This window comes from Sus scrofa, chromosome 17 (genome assembly GCF_000003025.6).
Source record: "Sus scrofa isolate TJ Tabasco breed Duroc chromosome 17, Sscrofa11.1, whole genome shotgun sequence".
Lineage (NCBI taxonomy): Eukaryota > Metazoa > Chordata > Mammalia > Artiodactyla > Suidae > Sus > Sus scrofa.
Window position 1 is genome coordinate 31,060,117 of NC_010459.5, and position 20,071 is coordinate 31,080,187.

The 20,071-nt window shown below is 43.1% G+C and overlaps 1 protein-coding gene across 1 annotated transcript; it reads left to right on the forward strand.

Annotated features, from left to right (window-relative positions):
* On the forward strand, positions 424-16,691 carry GINS1 (GINS complex subunit 1). Its single transcript, XM_003483911.4, has 7 exons — positions 424-702; positions 4,615-4,679; positions 9,143-9,241; positions 10,291-10,381; positions 11,482-11,598; positions 13,415-13,489; positions 16,005-16,691. The coding sequence occupies exons 1-7, from the start codon at positions 628-630 to the stop codon at positions 16,071-16,073; spliced, it is 591 nt and encodes a 196-aa protein (XP_003483959.1). The 5' UTR covers positions 424-627; the 3' UTR covers positions 16,074-16,691.

Here is a 20,071-nt window from a genome sequence, read left to right on the forward strand (position 1 = left end):
TACACCACAGCTCACGGCAACGCCGGATACTTAAGCCGCTAAGCAAGGCCAGGGATCGAACCTGCAACCTCATGGTTCCTAGTCGGATTCGTTGACCACTGAGCCAGGAAGGGAACTCCTGGTTTCCCTTTTATATCACACAAAACCACACTGCAAAACCGAGTAGACACAATGCTAGGTCTTAACATCAATGCACGCCTTTTCCCGTCATGCCTTCTCGACCTCAACGCGCGGGCCCAGTCAACCTAAAAGAGAATGAATGAATCGAATGGGAAAGGGGGGGGCTGCTTTCGTCCTGAGCTGTGCTGCACAAAAGCTGTCCTGCCGCTCAGCAGGAGATCAGGCCAATGCCTGCACCGAGGGGCGGGCCCACAACTACAACAAATCCGGGCAGCGATCCCTGGGGCACTGCGGCTGCGCAGCGGAGGCATATGTCCCTTGGCCGCCACTGTAGCCGGGAGGTCGGCAGCGCGTTCCTATTGGCTTCGCGTTTTGGCGCCAAAGCGGGGTGACGGCGGAGTCTGTGTCTGAGCCGAGCGGCAGGAGCTGCAGGAACTCGGGCTGTGGTCCTGGGACCGCTGTCGTTTGTTTGGGAGCCTCGGGTGCGCAGGAGCCGGCACGTCCGCCATGCTCTGCGAGAAGGCCATGGAGCTGGTCCGGGAGCTGCACCGCGCGGCCGAGGGACAGTTGCCGGCCTTCAATGTAAGGGCTGGCGGGCGCTTCCCGGGCAGCTTCTCGGGGGTGCTCAGCCGGAGCGGGAGACGGGTGTGCCCGTGGTTCTTCGCGGTGGCTGTGGCCACCGGGGGTGGCCCCTAAGCTTAGACTGTGGGCTTGGGGCTTCCAGATGTGCGCGCAGGTTTGGCGATGGCATCTCGCCCCGGGGATGTGCTGGAGAGCAGCCGGGCCTGGGGTAGCCGCAGGCAGGCTCCACCCCCGCCTTAGCTCGTGGAAGGCTCCCTCCCTTGTAGGGCGGCCGCGGGAGGGGCGGGAGAGGGGTTGCTGGAGCACAGGTGGTGTGTTCTACCCAGGAAGTGTGGACCGCAGTAACTGGGGCGTGAGAGCTGCTCGGGGAAGGAGCAGGCGGTGCGGATACCCTCGCTCTGCTAGGAAAGGGCGACCGGTGCGCTGTGTGCCGGCCACACTTGGGCTCTGGGTCCTGGGGACTCACTGTTCCCTCACAAGGCACTTTGGACAGAGGGGCGATTGGCTAACTTTGTGTTTTGACAGTAACTCTGGTAACACTTTGAGGAGTGGATTGGAGAGGATAAAGAATGGTTTAAGGTGCTAATAATAAACCCAATGGGAGCTGTGTATGGTCCGAACAGTCCGGTCAGCGGGCCCTGAGACAGACGGGACTTGAAACTGCTGGAACAGGGGTGGAGACGGATGGGGTAACAGATGGGAAAGAATCCGCCTTTGAGGAGGCTTTTCCTTCAGGTAGCGAGTTAACATTGGAGGTGAACCCAAAGAGTGTTTTGGGGAAGGTAAACGTTAAAGAGCACCTGGTCTGACAATCACGTCATTTACAGATGAGGAAAGTATGGATCAAATTAAGAGACTTGTTTTGAACTTGTAGCACGTTGGGGTCAGAGCCTCAACTTGAACACAGGTTTCCTAAATTCCAGTCTGTCATCCTTTCAACTTTAGACAGTTACCTCATTTCCAAAGTTAGGAGGCCCCGTGGGAGGTTCAATAGAGATGCTGGAATGCAGAGGTGTGTAAGCTCTCAAATGCGGCTCCACTGAAGAGGGAAGACCAGGCCCTTTGGGGACCTGGTACATGTGAGGAAATGAGCCCAAGGCACAGAGACTGCCCACTGGTGCTCTTCAGATCCCTTTTTTTGCTCACATTTTAGGATAAATGTCAGGAGTGAACTTAGAAGTCCTTTTCTTGCAGTGGAGCCTGCCTCGGGTGGGGCAAGACGGTGGCTGGCCATTCTGACACAGCTGAGCTAGGGCAGACCAAGAATTGATTTGACTGATCCCACACTCCCAGGACCCACACAGACTTCCAAGAATTATTCCTCTCAAGCAGATGATAGCTGGTTTAGAGCAGAGCCTCTGCCTTGTGCATTCCAGAATTCCTCATAATTACGTGCTGTGTTCAGCAAATTGGAATGATTACCCACTTTCTATATGCAGAACTGGTAATTGTTTTAAGTATTTAGGAAAATTATCTTGGGTTCCTAAGAGCTTGCATTGGGAGGTTGGAGCACAAAATGAAGCAATTCCTGCTGTACATTTTTTAAAAATCTAAATCAGAAAGCTTGTGTGTATCTTTACAAAATTATTTCACATTTATCTTTACCTGCAGATCTACTACTTATGCATGAGTTTCAGCTATTCTTTAAAATATTTGTGGTAAAAGGAACTAAGTTCTAATAGACCATACTTCTATAATCTCTTTTTAACCAGTTGATGGAAGGTAGAAGTCATGCTTACATTTTTCATCAGGAATTACTTCTTATATTTGAGCAGAGTTAAGTAGTTGATTTTGTGCTTCACTGGTAGTGCCAAAGCGCTTTTACTAATGAATATATTTTGGCTCTAAAAATAGATGGGTTACTGATCTTTTGTTTCACTTTGTTTTTGTTAGTATAGTGTTAGTGGCTTTTTTCTCCGTATTTTTAAATTGATTTACAATGTTTCAGGTATAGGGGTCACTATCCCTTGGATTGTTAACAGGCTAATTGGGTAACATTTATGAGTTTTACATTCTAATATTTTTATCCTTCCAAGGGAAATTTTTAAAATTTGCCCAAAGTGGATAATAGAAAAATTCCTTTGACCTTTATTTTTTATTCTTGCAGTGTTTTTTCAGTAGTAACCTTTTAAGACCTTTTTTTTTTTTTTTTTTTTTGTCTTTTTGTCTTTTCCCAGGCTAGGGGTGGAACTTGAGCTGTAGCCACCTGCCTACGCCACAGCCACTGCAACACAGGATGTGAGCCGAGTCTTCGACCTACGCCATAGCTTACGGCAATGCCGGATCCCTAGTAAGGCCAGGGATCAAACCTGCAACCTCATGGTTCCTAGTCTGATTCTTTAACCACTGAGCTACGACGAGAACTCCAAGACCACTTTCTAGTAAATAAATTATTTACATACTTTTGTCATGCATTATTGCTTCTATAAACTTGATTTTTTTGATCATTTTTATTGAAGTATAATTTATTTATTTATTTATTTTTGTCTTTTTAGGGCCGCACCCTCGGCATATGGAGGTTCCCAGGCTGGGGTCCAATTGGAGCTATAGCTGCCAGCTTACGCCATAGCCACAGCAACACAGGATCTGAGTCGCGTCTGTGACCTACACCACAGCTCCGGGCAACGCCAGATCCTTAACCCATTGAGTGAGGCCAGGGATCAAACCCACATCCTCATGGATGCAAGTCGGGTTTGTTAACCACTGAGTCACAACAGGAACTCCTGAAGTATAATTTATATACAGCAAAATACACATTACAACAGAAATTTTAGTTTTACAAATGTATACAATTCTGAAACCGGCAACCCAATCAAGATTTCTTTTACCCCAAAGATTCCCTTTTCTCTTTTGTAGGTATCAGCTCTCTCTTACTTGCAACTTTAGGCAACTATGGGTTTTCTTTTTGGACTACACATTATATTTGTTTTTTTAAAAAAGTGTATTTCTAAATTCAGCCAGGAGTTGCAAACTTTTTTGTACAGGACCAGTTGGAAACATACAATGTGCATTCCTTTCTGTTGACTTCGTTTCTCAGTACAGAGTATTCAAGATTATTCTTAATCAGTATGTTGTTTTTGTATTTTGTTAGTAATTCATTTCTTTTTTTATTGTTGAAAAATATACATAACTAAAAATTTGCCGTTTTAACCATTTTTAAGTGTACACTTCAGTGGCATTATATTCACATTGTGCAACCATTTGGTCATTTCCAAAAATTTTCATAACTCCAAACAAACTCTATAATCATTAAGCAATACCTGCACAATCCTCTCCCCCCTCAGCCCCTGGTAACCTCTAATCTACTTTGTCTCTCTGAATTTGCCTATTCTAGACATTTCAGATAAGTGGAATCATACAATATTTGTCTTTTTGTGTCTGGCTTATTTCACTAAGCATCATGTTTTCAAGTTTCATCCATGTTGCCTGTATCAGTACTTCATTTATTTATTTATTTTTGGGTAAATGATATTCCTTTGAATAGATATACCATATTTGGTCTAACTGTCCATTGATGGACATTTGGATTGTTTCCACTTTTTGGCTCTTGTGGATAATGCTGCTCTGAACATTTGTGTACAAGTTTTTGTATGAGCAAGTGTTCTCAGTTCTCTTAAGTAGAGATACGTAGGAGTGGAATTGCTGGTAATACGGTGATTCTATGTTTAACTTTTTGAGGAACTGTCAGACTGTTTTCTACTGGACAGTTATCATTTTACATTCCTACCTGCAATGTACAAGAGTTCCAGTTTCTCCCCATCCTCTCCATCACTTGTTATGATATCCATCCTAAGAGGTGTGGAAGGACTATGGCTTTTTGATAAGATATGCAAATCAAAGGTAAACTTTATGGATAAAATATTGCTACAGACTTGGAATTAATGAGTGTATCTGTAATTTTATATGTTCTAGGAGGATGGACTCAGGCAAGTTCTGGAGGAGATGAAAGCTTTGTATGAACAAAACCAGTCTGATGTGTAAGTTGATAAGAAATATGATATTGAAATCAGATAATCTTAAATTAGTTTTTAGATATAGTTGGTTTTTTTTCCCATTGTCTGTGAGCCCAGTAGAGCCCTAGTGATACAGGACTAGAGTGGTTTGAGTTAATCACTGCTTTATCTGCTTTATCTGTGGGGATTCACATAGTGCCTGGCACATGGTAGAAGTTCTGTACACATTTGACTGCTAGGACTAGAAAGGAATTAGGGTAGACCTAAAAGAGATGAGACGGGAATCAGTAAAACCCCAATAAGTGAAATGTGTTGTTTCCACTGCTTCTTTTCAGTTGATGCCTTAGTGTGCATTAAAGGGAGAGTGGGCAGTTTGTGTAAACTTAGCAGGGGCTGTAGTGACTTCCAGTAGCTTGAGTGCACTTTGCTGAGAAGTGCTACAAAAGGCTATAGCTGGGTAGGTGAGAGGGCTCTGGAGTTAGAGACTCTTTAGAGCCCAGCATAGTAATTGACACAGTGGAGAATTTGGGCTTAATGACAAACTTCATAGGGTCCTATGATTTGGTTGAGAATAAGACAAGAGTACTAACTGCTGGATCAGAGGTGAGGTATTCATATGTCAACCTGGAGAGGTCTGCCTACGATATGAGGTTTCATTTTTGGCCTCGTTAGATAGTATTTTCATCAGTCACTTGGACATAGACCTCAATAGCATGCTAGTAAGATTCGTGGAACACACAGAACAGGAGCATTTTCTAGTTATTGTGTTTGATAGGTACAGTTGGAATGAGGAACCGAACTGCAACAGGTCTGCAGCAAATGTAAGGGAAATATAAAGTCCTGAACTCAGGTTCCCAAGCCATTCATGTGTTCATTCAACAAGTATGTACTAAGCAATTATGAGCTAACAAGCGGATCTGGTGTTTGTTTTTGTCTTTTTAGGGCCGCACCCATAGCATATGAAGGTTTCCAGGCTAGGGGTCTAATTGGAGAAGTAGCCGCCGGCCTACACCACAGCCACAGCAACACCAGATCTGAGCCACGTGTGCCCCCTACACTGTGGCTTACAGCAACACTGGATCCGTGACCCGCTGAGCGAGGCCAGGGATTGAACCCACAACCTCATGGTTCCTAGTTGGATTCATTTCTGCTGCGCCACAATGGGAACTCTGGATCTGGTGTTTCAATCGTAAACAGCATAATCAAGATTTCTGCCCCTATAGCCCTCACAGTGTAATGCAGAAGGCAGATATACACCAAATTGGAATACAAGCTAAGAAGGAAAACAACACCAGGAGAGAGAATAATGAATTGAAAATATTAGTAGACAAAAGAATCAGGGATGTTCTCTCCAAGGAAGAGACACTTCAGCTGGGGCCTGAAGGAGAAGCAGATTTTAGTGAGGCAATCATTGTGGACAGACAGTATTCTAGGTGGAGGAAACAGCATATACAGAGGCCCAGAGTCATGGAAGCATGGGATGCTCAGGGAATGATCCTTAAAGAAGGCCAGTGTGGCTGAAGTTTAGTGAGTAGGCAAAGGGTGACACCAGGGGAGATCAAGCACGTGAGGCAGGTGATGGCAGGTTTGTGTTTTAAAAGACCATCCTGGCTACTATGTGAGTAGTGGACAGAGTGGCTGAGAGGAGAGGGAGGTGTGCTGGACATGCTAGTGACAGGAGAGGTGAGCCGACCAGGGAAAAAGTGAACAGGTTCCAGACATATTTAGGAGGTAGCCTAACAGGCCTTTGTCTGGTAAGGGAATGATTTTCCTGTATTCATACCATTTGGAAATTCATGATCCAAGTTCTGTGCCCTACCCCCCTAGTTTCTTTCTAGGGGGGCAATCACTATTACCACTATTTCTACTTAGAATTATTTGTCAAACGAAATCTATTCCTATTTAATTACACATGTATAAATGTGAATTTTTTTTCAGAAAGTTCTTATATACTCAGTAAGGTACTCTGATGTTAGATTGGGTGTATTTTATTTTATTTTATTTTTTGTCTTTTCGCCTTTTCTAGGGCTGCACCCAAGGCATATGGAGGTTCCCAGGCTAGGGGTCGAATCGGAGCTGTAGCCGCCGGCCTACGCCAGAGCCACAGCAACACCAGATCCGAGCCTCGTCTGTGACCTACACCATAGCTCATGGCAACACTGGATCCTTATCTCACTGAGCAAGGTGATCGAACCTGAAACCGCATAGTTCCTAGTCGGATTCGTTAACCACCGAGCCACGATGGGAACTCCAGGTTGGGTGTATTTTATTTGTACTATTTCTTTATAACCCAACATTCATAGAGTGGCAGAAGTGTCTAGAACAGATCTAGAAGATGTGATGAGATGGGACATAGGTTTTGCCTCTGTTTTCAGGGCCTGGAGCAGGCACATGCATTTTGTATTCATCTGGTTCCTTTTAAAACTCCAAAGTAGGAGTTCCCGTTATGGCTCAGTAGGTTAAGAACTCAACCTAGTCTTTGTGAGCATGTGTGTTCGATCCCTGGCCTTGCTCATTGGGTTCGGGATCTGGCATTGCCGCAAACTCCAGTATAGGATCTGATGTGGCTGTGGCTATGGCCTGCAGCTGCAGCTTCAATTCTACCCCTGGCCTGGGAACTTCCATATGCTGTAGCGGGGCCATAAAAAGGAAAAAAAAACCCTCCAAAGTAGATTCTTACTCATTCTGCACATCTGGCTTTGTTCCCCCTCCCTTTTTTATTGTGGAAAATATACATTACATAGAATTTGCCACCTTAACTTTTTTTTTTTTTTTGTCTTTTTAGGGCTGCACCCGTGGGATATGGAGGTTTCCAGGCTAGGCGTCGAATAGCAGCTATAGCTGTGGGCCTACACCTCAGCCAAGGCAACTTGGGATCCAAGCCACATCTGCAAAGCTATGCCATAGCTCACAGCAATGCTGCATCCTTGGCCCACTAAGGCCAGGGATGGAACCTGTGCCTTCATGGATACTAGTCAGGTTTGTTCCCACTGAGCCACGATGGGAACTCCTGTACATCTGTTTCTTTTTCTTTCTTTTTTTTTTTTTTACTGCACCCATAGCATATGGAAGTTCCCAGGCCAGGGATCAAACTGATGCTGCCACAAAGACAATGCCGGATCATTAACCCCCTGTGCCACAGTGGGGTCTCCTATCTGGTTTTAAAATATGATACTTGGAGTTCCTGCTGTGGTGCAGAAGAAACGAATCCAACCATGAGGTTGCAGGTTTGATTCCTGACCTCAATCAGTGGGTTAAAGATCCAGTGTTGCTGTGAGCTGTGGTGTAGGTCACAGATGAGGTTCAGATCCTACATTGCTATGGCTGTGGTGTAGGTTGGCAGCTATAGCTCTGATTTGCCCCTAGCCTGGGATCCTCCATATGCCGCAGGTGCGGCCCTAAAAAGCAAATAAATAAATAAATAAATAAATAAATAAATAAATAAATAAATAAAATGTGATGCTTGTCTAATATCTACGGAGATGTCTATTTCATAGGGTAAAACCAAAATTTTCTCCCTCTTTATGTAAAGGACCCTGAAGTACAGAACATACACGTAGTTGAAGATCAGGAAATATTTGTTAGGAGTTCCTGTCGTGGCCCAGTGGTTAACAAACCCGACTAGTATCCATGAGGACACAGTTTCATTGCTGTGAGCTGTGGTGTAGGTCGCAGATGTGGGTCAGATCCCACGTTGCTGTGGCTATGGTGTAGGCTGCCAGCTACAGCTCCGACTCAACCCCTAGTCTGGGAACTTCCATATGCTGTGGGTGCAGCCCTTAAAAAAAGAAAAAAAGAAAAATTTGTTGGTTGAGTGGAGGACCATTTGAGTCTAGAATTCTTAGCTCACTTTCTTAGAATGAAGATTTGGAAGTATCACGAAAAGAGGACTCCATAGAATGAGAACGAGATAGGAGGAGTTCCCGTTGTGGCACATCGGAAACGAATCCCACTAGGAATCATGAGGTTGCGGGTTTGATCCCTGGCCTCGCTCAGTGGGTTAAGTATCTGGCGTTGTTGTGAGCTGTGATGTAGGCCAGCAGCTACAGCTCCAATTTGACCCCTAGCCTGGGAACCTCCATATGCCACAGGTGCAGCCCTAAAAAGACAAAAGAAAAAAAAAAAAACCAAACAAGACATGAGGCTGTAATCTTAGGCACCATGATACTTGCTCTCTTATCCCAGCTTAAAAAAGAGATACCCAGAAAGTGAAGAAACATGATGCTTATCTTTTGGAGACAAAGATTAATCAGTGTGAAAACACAAAGTGCCACATGGCTAAACAGGTCCTAGGCAAATTAGTTAGATTTGGCTTTTTTATCTTTTAGTGTGTTAGCAGAAGCTCTGATGTGGAGGCAGTTGCTGTTTGTGTAGGTTAACCTACACATAAGTGGATGAAAACAAGCATGGAGTCAGTTGTCAGTGGGCTTTGAAAATTCTACTTATACTGAATTAGATATTCATTTCCTCCTTAAATGTTTTACCAGGAATGAAGCGAAGTCAGGTGGACGAAGTGATTTGATACCAACCATCAAGTTTCGACACTGTTCTTTGTTGAGAAACCAGCGCTGCACTATAGCATACTTGTGAGTGTCTCTGTTTGCTGGGGTGCCATGTGGTTTCCTAATTAAACATTTCAGGTGGGGAACAAATTCTTACATTTGTCTTTTTTTTTTTTAAGCTTTTTAGGGCCACACCTGTAGCATATGGAGTTTCCCAGGGCTACAGCCTCCAGCCTATGCCACAGTCACAGCAACGAGGGATCCGAGCCGCATCTGCAACCTACACCATAGCTCATGGCAATGCCAGATCCTTAACCCACTGAGTGAGGCCAGTGATCAAACCTGCAACTTCATGGTTACCAGTCAGATTTGTTTCTGCTGTGCCACAGCAGGAAGTCCTCTTAGATTTGTCTTTTATAAGCATTCTAAATTCTTCTCTTTTTTCCATTTAAACTTTTTTTTTGAATGGCCACCCCCATGGCATATGGAAGTTCCTGGGCCAGGGATTGGATCTGAGCCACAGCTGTGACCTGTGCCTTAGTTGTGGCAGTGCTGGCTCCTTTAACCCACTGCCCTGGGCTGGGGATCAAACCCTGTGCCTCCAAAACAACCCAAGCTGCTGCAGTTGGATTCTTAACCCACTGCGCCACAGCGGGAACTCCCATTTAAACACTTTTTATTGTGAAAAATTACAGTATTCGTAGAACTGGGAAATATTATTACAGATCCCCATGAAGCCATCATATAGGTTTAATAGTTCTTAACATTTTGCCATAACTGCTTCATCTTGTTTTGTCTGCTAAACCACTGTAGAACTTTGGGCATTTTACCACTGAATATTTTAGTATGCATCTCCAAGAAATAAGGACCTATGGACTTTTCTCATAGGACCATTGTGCCATTATCATTCCTAGAGAAATGAACATGCCTGCACAGCATCTGTCCAGTCTGTATGCCTGTTTTCCCCATTGCCCCAAAGATGTCACATGACATGACAAGTGGTTTGTCTGCCTCAGGAGCCAAATAAAATTCCGCGTTACATTTCAGTGGTTGTGAGTCTTGAGTCTCTCCTGATCAAAACAACTTCTGATATCCCTTCTGTTATGCCATCTAATACCTTGTTAACGTCCTAGGTATGACCGATTGCTTCGGATTAGAGCACTCAGGTGGGAGTATGGCAGTGTCTTGCCAAATGCTTTACGATTTCACATGTCTGCTGAAGAAGTAAGTTATAAGTTAGCACTGTTGTTCAAGCTTATGAATTTGGAAACTGGCTGAGGTTCTGGCATTGTTGTGTAATAGTATCTACAGTGTTTCTCACATTTGTTTTTCAGTAGTTTTAGGTCTTTAGTTTATACTGAGAAAGAATGGCAGGAATAATCCTAAATAATATATGGAAAACTCTTATCAAAATAAAGGGTCTCGGAGAGTTCCTGTCCTGGCTCAACAAACCCAACTAGTATCCATGAGGATGCTAGTTCAATCCCTGGCCTTGCTCCAGTGGGTTAATGATCCAGTGTTGCTGTGAGCTGTGGTGTAGGTCACAGACTCAGCTTGGATCCTGAGTTGCTGTGGCTGTGGTGTAGGCTAGCAGCTACAGCTCTGATTTGACCCCTAGCATGGGAACCTCCATATGCTGTGGGTGCAGCCCCAAAAAGACCAATAACAAAAAAAAGAAAGACAAATATAGGATCTCATTATGTTACTTGTTATTGATCCATCAGTAGGATTAAAAAAACAGGCATTGTTGGAGTTCCCGTCGTGGCGCAGTGGTTAACGAATCCGACTAGGAACCATGAGGTTGCGGGTTCGGTCCCTGCCCTTGCTCAGTGGGTTAACGATCTGGCGTTGCCGTGAGCTGTGGTGTAGATTGCAGACACGGCTCGGATCCCGCGTTGCTGTGGCTCTGGCGTAGGCCGGTGGCTACAGCTCCGATTCGACCCCTAGCCTGGGAATCTCCATATGCCGTGGGAGCGGCCCAAGAAATAGCAGCAACAACAACAACAACAACAACAAAAAAAGACAAAAGACAAAAGACAAAAAAAAAAAACAAACAAAAAAAACAAAAAAAAAAAACAGGCATTGTTATTTGGGGATTTTCCATAAAATTTGTGTGTACGTACTTTCCTCATCAATGTGAATAGAGTTGATTTACAATGTTGTGCCAATTTCTGCTGTACAGAAAATTGACCCATTCACTTAATAGCTTATAGCCTTTTCAAATGACAGTATACTTATACAGTATACTTAAAGCTTTGTCAAATGACAGTGTACTTAAACAATATACTTAAAGCCTTGTCAAATGACTATCTTTATGTTGGCAGATGGATTGGTTCAATCATTACAAAAAGTCCCTTGCTACCTACATGAGGTCATTGGGAGGAGATGAAGGCTTGGACATCACACAGGATATGAAACCTCCCAAAAGCCTTTACATAGAGGTAAGTATACTTTTTTAAAATGGATTTTTCTTTTTTCTTTTTTAAAATAATTTTTTATTATTAAATTATAGTTGTGCCATAGGTGTCGCTGTAAAAAGCAAAAAAAAAGCATAGTTAATTTACAATGTACCAATTTCTGCTGTACAGCAAAGTGACCCAGTCATATATATTTATATATGTGTATATACGTGTGTGTGTGTATGTATATGTATATATGCATATATACACACACATTCCCTTATATTATCTTCCATCATGTTCTATTACAAGTGATTGGATGTATTTCCTTGTGCTATACAGCAGGACCACATTGCTTGTCCATTCTAAATGTTTACATCTAGTAACCCCAAACTCCCCATCCATCCCACTCCTTCCTCCCTCCCCCTTGGCAGCCACAGTCTATTCTCCATTTATGTGAGTTTGTTTCTGTTTTATAGATAGGTTTGTTTGTGCCATATTTTATTTTATTTTATTTTATTTATTTTATTTTGTTTTGTTTTGTTTTGCTTTGCTTTGCTTTTTGCTTTTTGCTTTTGAAGGCCACACCTGCAGCATATGGAAGTTCCCAGGCTAGGGTTTGAATCAGAGCTGCAGCTGCCACTGAACCTGCTGAGCAAGGCCAGGGATCGAACCTGCATCCTCACGGATCCTGGGATTCGTTTCCTCTGTGACACAATGGGAACCTCATTTGTGCCGCATTTTAGATTCCACGTGTAAGTGATATCATATGGTATTTATCTTTCTCTTTCTTACATCACTCAGTATGAGAATCTAGTTGCATCCATGTTGCCGTAAATGACTTTATTTTGTTGTTTTTATGGCTGAGTAGTATTCCGGTGTCTATATCTACATCTTAATCCATTCATCTGTTGATGGACATTTAAGTTGTTTCCATGTCTTGGCTATTGTGAATAGTGCTATGAATACACTAGTGCATATGATTTTTCTTAATGCATAGACTGTGCTAACTTTCGTTTTTTGGGGGGTTTTTTGGTCTTTATTTATTTATTTTTTTTTTGGTCTTTTTGTGGAGCTCTGACTTTTGTCTTAAGAAAAGAGGTATATGAGTATATATTAGTTTATGCAGGCATACCTTACACAATATAACCATCTCGTAGGTTTGGTTTCAGATCCATGATAAAGCGAGTATTTAATAAAGCAAGTCACACAAATTTTTTGGCTTTCCAAGGGCATATACAGGTTATGTTTATACTGTAGTATATTGAGCATGCAATAGCACATACATGCTGTATTGCTAAAAAATGCTAATTGCATCTGACAATGCAGGGTTGCCACAAACCTTCAATTTGTAAAACACAATCTGAGAAGCACGATAAAGTGAAGCACAAAAAAGAAACATAAACCCAAACCAAAAATTTTACCTGCCGGGGGTGGCAGGAATAGAATGGAACAGCTAATATTTTCTGATTGTATCTGTTGTAAAAGTTTGAACTTTTGGAGTTCCTGTTGTGGCTCAGCAGTAACGAACCCCACTAGTATCCATGAGGATGCACGATTGACCCCTGGCCTCGCTCAGTGGGTTAAGGATCCAGCGTTGCCGTGAGCTGTAGCGTAGGTCACAGACGCGGCTTGGATCTGGCATTGCTGTGGCTGTGGTGCAGGCTGGCAGCTGCAGCTCTGATTTGACCCCTGGCCTGGGAACCTCCATATACCATGGGTAGGGCCCTAAAAAGACAAAAAAAGAAAGGAACAGCCTAATACTTTCCTGTGGGTATATATATACATTCCCCCTCTACTTTTTGGCTGCTGCACGTTAAAAAATGATATAGATAAAAACATTAGTTTTTCCTTTCAGGTGCGGTGTCTAAAAGACTATGGCGAATTTGAAGTTGATGATGGTACTTCAGTCCTATTGAAAAAAAATAGCCAGGTATTTATTGTTTTAGAGACTTTAAATTTTGTAAGAAGAGTGTTGAGTGATGGAAATGTTGGAACCAGTAGCAAAATAAATATTACCTTGTAGTGATCATTTGTATTGTAGGAATTATGTTTTAAGATACTCTTTTATCCTTTTTCCTAATTATAAAGACTTGAAGCAAATGTTGCATATTGTAAGAAAAAGTTAATTATCGTTGATATCCTTGAACAATGCTCAGGGGTTAGTGCGACAGACTTACCTCATCCCTCATAGTCAGATGTTTGAGTGCTTCCACCTCTGCCTCAGAAACGAAGGGATTGATAAGTGACTCACCCAAGGGCCAGAAGCTAAAACAGTTTGAATAGAATTAGGACCCAAGCACTGTTCTTCCGGGATCTAGACCACCTATTGTGATCTCTCATTGAACACACACTTTTCCTTATACCAAGTCAATTTAAAGATCTGTAAAATGAAAATACAGGTACTATATATAGAAAAAAAATCCGTGTATAAGTAGAGCCACACAATTCAAATCCTTGTTGTTCAAGAGTCAGGTATGGTTTACTAGTGTATTGACTGAAATTTTTTTTTTTCTTTTTTGGCCATCCTGTGTCATATTGAGTTTCCAGACCAGGGATCAGATCCAAACCACAGTTTCGACCTAAGCCACAGCTGAGGCAACACTGGATCTTTTAACACACTCTGCCCGGCCCGGGATTCCTGGCTGGGGATTGAACCTGCACCCTGGTGCTGCAGAGAAGCTGCCCATCCCTTTGTGCCACATCAGGAACTCCTATGCTACACTTTTTTTTTTTCTTCTTCTTCTTCTTTTTTAGTCTTTTAGGGCCACACCTGCAGCATGTGGAAGTTTCCAGGCTAGGGGTCGAATTGGAGCTGTATTTGCTGGCCTACATTACAGCCACAGCAACATGGGATCCGAGCTGCGTCTTAGACTTACACCACAGCTCACGGCAACACTGGATCCTTAACCCATGGAGTGAGGCCAGGGATCGAATGTGTGTCCTCATGGTTCCTAGTCGGATTCATTTATGATGCGCCACAACAGGACCTCCTTACACTGCACTTCCTAATGCACTGTTTTTCATTTTTACCCAAGTATCTCTGTTTGGCTTGTCTTTGAGATTTCTTTGGTCACTTGTGAGCTTGGGCAGTCTTCCAGCCTCGCTTCTGGAGTTCAGTAAATGTTCACTTCTGTTTTAAGACCTGGTGTTTTGGGAGGGAGTCAGACAAGGAGACTCTTTTCCACCTCAGGATGAGAATAGCGTCCTCAGGAGATGAGGAGGCTGAGCCTTAGCTGGGCATCGGCATTTTCACACAGCATGTGACCAGTGCCCATATCACAGGTTACAAGGACTTGTCCTTGGAGAACATGGGAGAAGAGCTGCACTATTAATAGAAGAATGACTGTTCACTGAGATCCTAGAAGAGGTTAAGGGAGGAGACGCTCCTGCCATTGACCTCCCTAATGAGCTGTGGGAGTCTCACCCACCTGGGCTTTCTGTGCATAAACTTTATTTACTTTTTTATTTATTATTATTATTATTATTTTGCTTTTTAGGTCCACACCTTTGGCATATGGAAGCTCCCAGGCTAGGGATCAAATTGCAGCTGTAGCTGCCAGCCTACACCACAGCCACAGCCACAGCAATTCCAGATCCAAGCTGCATCCTTAACCTACACCACAGCTTGCAGCAATGCTGGATCTTTAATCCACATCCACTGAGTGGGGCCAGGGATCAAATCTGCATCCTCATGGATACTAGTCAGGTCATTACTGCTGAGCCACAATAGGAACTCCTCTGCATAAACTTTTTTTTTTTTTTGCTTTTTAGGGCCACATCTGCAGCATATGGAGGTTCCCAGGCTAGGGGTCAAATTGGAGCTATAGCTGCTGGCCTACACCACAGCCACAGCAACACCAGATCCAAGCCACGTCTTCGACTTGTGCCACAGCTCACAGCAACACCGGATCCTTAATCCACTGAGCGAGGCCAGGGATCGAACCTGCAACCTCATGGTTCCTAGTCGGGTTTGTTTCCGCTGCACCACAACAGGAACTCCTGTGCATAAACTTTAAAACACAAGCACTAAGGAAAATATCTACTAGAGTTCAGAAGTTTTCAGTTAAATTTAACTTAATCGGACTATGAATTTCTTTATAAAATTCAGATTTCAGTATCTCTCTAAGTGGCATCAATTTCAGTTGATTAAAATAGCAAATATACAGAGTTCCCCAGTGGCTCAGTGGGTTAAGGACTCAGTGTTGTCACCGATGTGCCATAGATTCGCTCTCTGACCCTGGAACTTCCACGTACTGTGGGCGTGGCAAAAAAAAAACCCCAAAAAACCACAACAACACAAAAATAGCAAATATACTTAAGTTTAGCTCTTAACTACTTAGCTGTTGGAGTTTGAAATATACATAACAAGTTGCCACTTTGTAATGACATACAATGTAATGTAAATTTCTTTTCCTTCCTTTCTCTTCCTCCCTCTCTTCCCTCAGCATTTTCTACCTCGTTGGAAGTGCGAGCAGCTGATTAGACAAGGCATTCTGGAGCATGTGCTGTCATAACCTCACTCGCCCATTGCCGCCAAGGCCCCACCCTGTGGAACGAGGGTGGAGCCACCCAAGGACACTTCTCCACTTCTCCCAGGCCCACTGCCCTTGCCCTTCGGTTTTAAAAGTTACAGACGTTCTTTAAGATAACCAGGGATGCTTGGCAGAGGAGCATGGTTGGTTTTTCTTTTTTCATTTCATTTGAACCTTAGTTTCTCTTTAATTTCCAAATAGAATTCCATAACTTCCCATGGTAAACATATTTTTGAATCTATGTTGTATGCTTTGGTCATGAGATTTGAATTCTTGCCCTTGAGAGGCTCCACATCCCACCTGCTGTCCACAGCGCTCGAAGCTGGGAAGTCCAGAATGAAGGCTCTAGCAGATTCTGCCCAAAGAGAGTGCTTCCTGGTTTGTAAACCACCACCTTCTCACTCTGTCCTCGCAAGGTAGAAGTGGTTTCTTTTCCTCCTGTACAGAATTCTCCTGTGTGTGGTAATTTTTGTCTATAATCACAACATTACTACAGTTCCTAAAATACTAGAGTGTGTTTTTGTTTAATCAAAATAAGCATTTATTACCTTTGAATCTCTTTTAAACAACAAGGAGGAGTTTCACCTGGCTGTAGCAGGAGACAGGTTGCTGTAGGTCTTGTGTTATTTCTGGTGGTGTGCGTTGTGCAAGCTGGGGAACTAGGTTGCTGCAATCCATGTTTTCTGATCACATAGGCAGATGGAGAGGATGGTCTAGAAAATTTTCCGTGTATTTAATGTTCAGTAACGAACTGACTTATCACATGGCTCTTTGGGAAGAAAGGATGGATGCAATGGATTTTGCGCATTTCCAGCAGTGGTGGCTGGTCTGGCTCCTGCCTGTCTGTGAACTTGTGGGATGCGCACCAGGATCTCCACTGTGGAAAGGGAAATTGAAATCGGGGCTAGAATGGAATCTTGCAGTTCCTCCCCCCAACCCAGTCACATTGACCAGAAAATCACAGGAAGAACTGGTCAGCAAGTGGAGGGCAGTTTCTCCTGCCCAGTAAACTGTAAATGGCTGGCAGGCACTAGAGAGACATAGAGTGGTCTTGCCTCATGGTCAGTGCCTTTTCCCCAGGTGTCCTCCATGACAGCCCAGTAATCCCATTTCTTTTTAAGTGTTTTCCTCATTACTTTCTAATTTTTGTTCCTAATGTGAATAGAATCTATTATATTTTCTAACTGGTTTTAATACATATAAAACACTATAAATTATGATGATGTGGTCACATTCCTGTGTAAACCTCGTTTCTTTTTTTTCTTCTTCTTCTTCTTTTTTTTTGGTTTTTAGGGTTGCACCCACAGCTCATGGAGGTTCCCAGGCTAGGGGTCAAATCGGAGCTGTAGCCGCTGGCCCATGCCACAGCCACAGCCACGCCAGATCCGAGCCATGTCTTCAACCTACACCACAGCTCACAGCAGTGCCAGGTCCCTTAACCCACTGAGCAAGGCCAGGGATCAAACCTGTGTCCTCGTGGATACTAGTCAGATTAGTTTTTGCTGAGCCATGACGGGAACTCCTTATTTCTTTTTCACATTGATTTTGTTTTCTAGAACTTTCAGGAAAATGTTGACTACTGCTGATAATAGCTGGCAATTTATCCTTTTCCTGACTTGATTGGAATGCCACAGTCTCAATCTCTCTGCCATAGTTCTCCAGGGAAAGTACCAAAACTTGTAGCCTCCCTCAGTGCAACTTGAAACCTCAAAATAAACTCAATACCATAATAAAACAAAACAGTGGTAATTAAGAAATTGGATCTTTCCAAGTTCACTTTTGGAATTTGAGTGATCCTATATGGTTTCTCACTTAACTTCCCAAAGTTATGAATTTCACATATAGGGTTTTATTGTTGAACTATCTTGCATTCCATTTTTAAGATTCTTCTTTGACCCTGATGTGTTAACCATTCAGTGAACTGCAAGATTTCGTTTGCGGTTATTTTATTGGGGGATTTTGCAACTGTGAGTGATGTTGGTTTAGAGAGTTTGGGAAAAGAGGAACATGTGTGCATTCACGTATGTGTCTGTGCTTTGTTAGTGTTTTCAGTTAGTCTGTTCCTATGAAACAAGCCATCCAAACTTAGTAGCTTTAAACCACACCATTTTATTAGCTCAGCAGTTCTGTGGGTTGACTAAGCTTGACAGGGAGGTTCTACAGGATCTTGCTTGAGGTCCCTGATGCAGTTGCATTCAGATGGTGGCCTGGCTGGGATGGCTGAGCCTCTGGTTTCTGTGAGGCCTCTCTTCATGTGGTTCTTTCCAGCCAGCTGGCTGGGCTTCTCACTTGGCAGCCTGGGACTCCTGCAGGGTTAAGAAGTGGATGTGGGTGCTGCTAGTTTCCTGAACGACTAGGCCTGGGGCTGGTGTGAATGCTGCCAGCTTCCTGAATGACCAGACCTGGGACTGGTGTGGATGTTGCCAGTTTCCTGAATGACTAGGCCTGGGACTGGTGTGGATGCTGCCAGCTTCCTGAATGACTAGGCCTGGGACTGGTGTGGATGCTGCCAGCTTCCTGAACGACTAGGCCTGGGACTGGTGTGAATGCTGCCAGCTTCCTGAATGACCAGACCTGGGGCTGGGGTGAGCATCACATCTGCACATCCAGTCAGTTAATACAGTCATAGGTGCCCAGATTCAATGAAGAGGCCATGTGAACCACATGAAGGCCAAACAACAAGGGGCCCCACAGTTAGAGGGGTGTCAATGTTCTGCGGTTTGTTCTTAGTGGTGCTTGTTCCTTTATTTTTAGTACAAATATAACTTTTAAAATAGCATTTACTACTCAGCCATAAAAAAATAATGAAATAATGCCATTTGCAGTAACATGGATGCAGCTAGAGATTCTCATACTAAGTGAAGTCAGAAAGAGAAAGACAGGTTGTGGGATGGAAAGCCTATAAAATTGGATTGTGATGATAATTGTACAACTATAAATGTAATTCATTGAGTAATAAAAAATAAAAATTAAGAGAGAAGGAAGAGAAAGACAAATACCATATGAAATCACTTATGTGTGGAATCTAAAATATGGCATAGATGAATCTACCCACAGGACAGAAACGGACTCACAAAGAGAACAGACTTGTGGTTGCCAAAGGGGGAGGGGGAGGAAGTAGGATGGACGGGGAGTTTGGGGTTAGTAGATGCTAATTCCTGCACTTAGAATGGATAAGCAATGAGGTCCTTCTGCGCAGCACAGGGAACTATATCCAATCACTTGCGATAGAACATGATGGAACATGATGGACACGTGTGTGTGTGTGTGTGAGTGTGTGAATGACTGGGTCACTTTGGTACAGCAAAAATTGACAAAATATTTTAAGTCAACTATAAGTAAAAACTTAAAAAAAATTGGAGTTCCCGTCATGGCTCAGTGGTTAACAAATCTGACTAGGAACCATGAGGTTGCCGGTTTGATCCCTCACCTTGCTCAGTGGGTTAAGGATCCAGCATTGCTGTGAGCTGTGGTGTAGGCTGGTGGCTACGGCTCTGATCAGACCCCTAGCCTGGGAACAACCATATGGGGTGGGTGCGGCCCTAGAAAAAGGCAAAAAGCCAAAAAAGAAAAAACCTTGAAAAATAAAATAGCATTAGTACCTATAGAACCACTTGGGTATGGATTTTATTTGGAGAGAGATGTTAATGTTTGATGAATTTATTTTCCTTAGTTCATAGTCAAGTTTTTCATTTTTTCTTAAGTAAATTTTAATCATGTTTTTCTCAATTTTTAAATTATTTTGAAATGTATTAATTTTTTTTCTCTTCTCCACATGTGGACATTCCTGATATGTATCTGTTTTCTCTTTTTTGTCTTAGTCATATAACTAAAAGGAGTATGTGTCTTTATTAATGTTTTAGAATGTAGAGGGAGATGCAGATTTAAATGACTTATTGCTTTTTATAACTGATAGGATGAGTTGAATTTATTCTATTTTGTAACTTTATAAAAAACACTTAATGTTTTCACACAGTACA

Bases quoted from the DNA above. Each gene is read 5' to 3' on its own strand.
- GINS1 (XM_003483911.4), top strand. From the start codon at position 628: ATGCTCTGCGAGAAGGCCATGGAGCTGGTCCGGGAGCTGCACCGCGCG. The intron at 9,242-10,290 runs GTGAGTGTCTCT...TTAACGTCCTAG, and splicing joins CGCTGCACTATAGCATACTT to GTATGACCGATTGCTTCGGA. The intron at 13,490-16,004 runs GTATTTATTGTT...CTCTTCCCTCAG, and splicing joins TATTGAAAAAAAATAGCCAG to CATTTTCTACCTCGTTGGAA.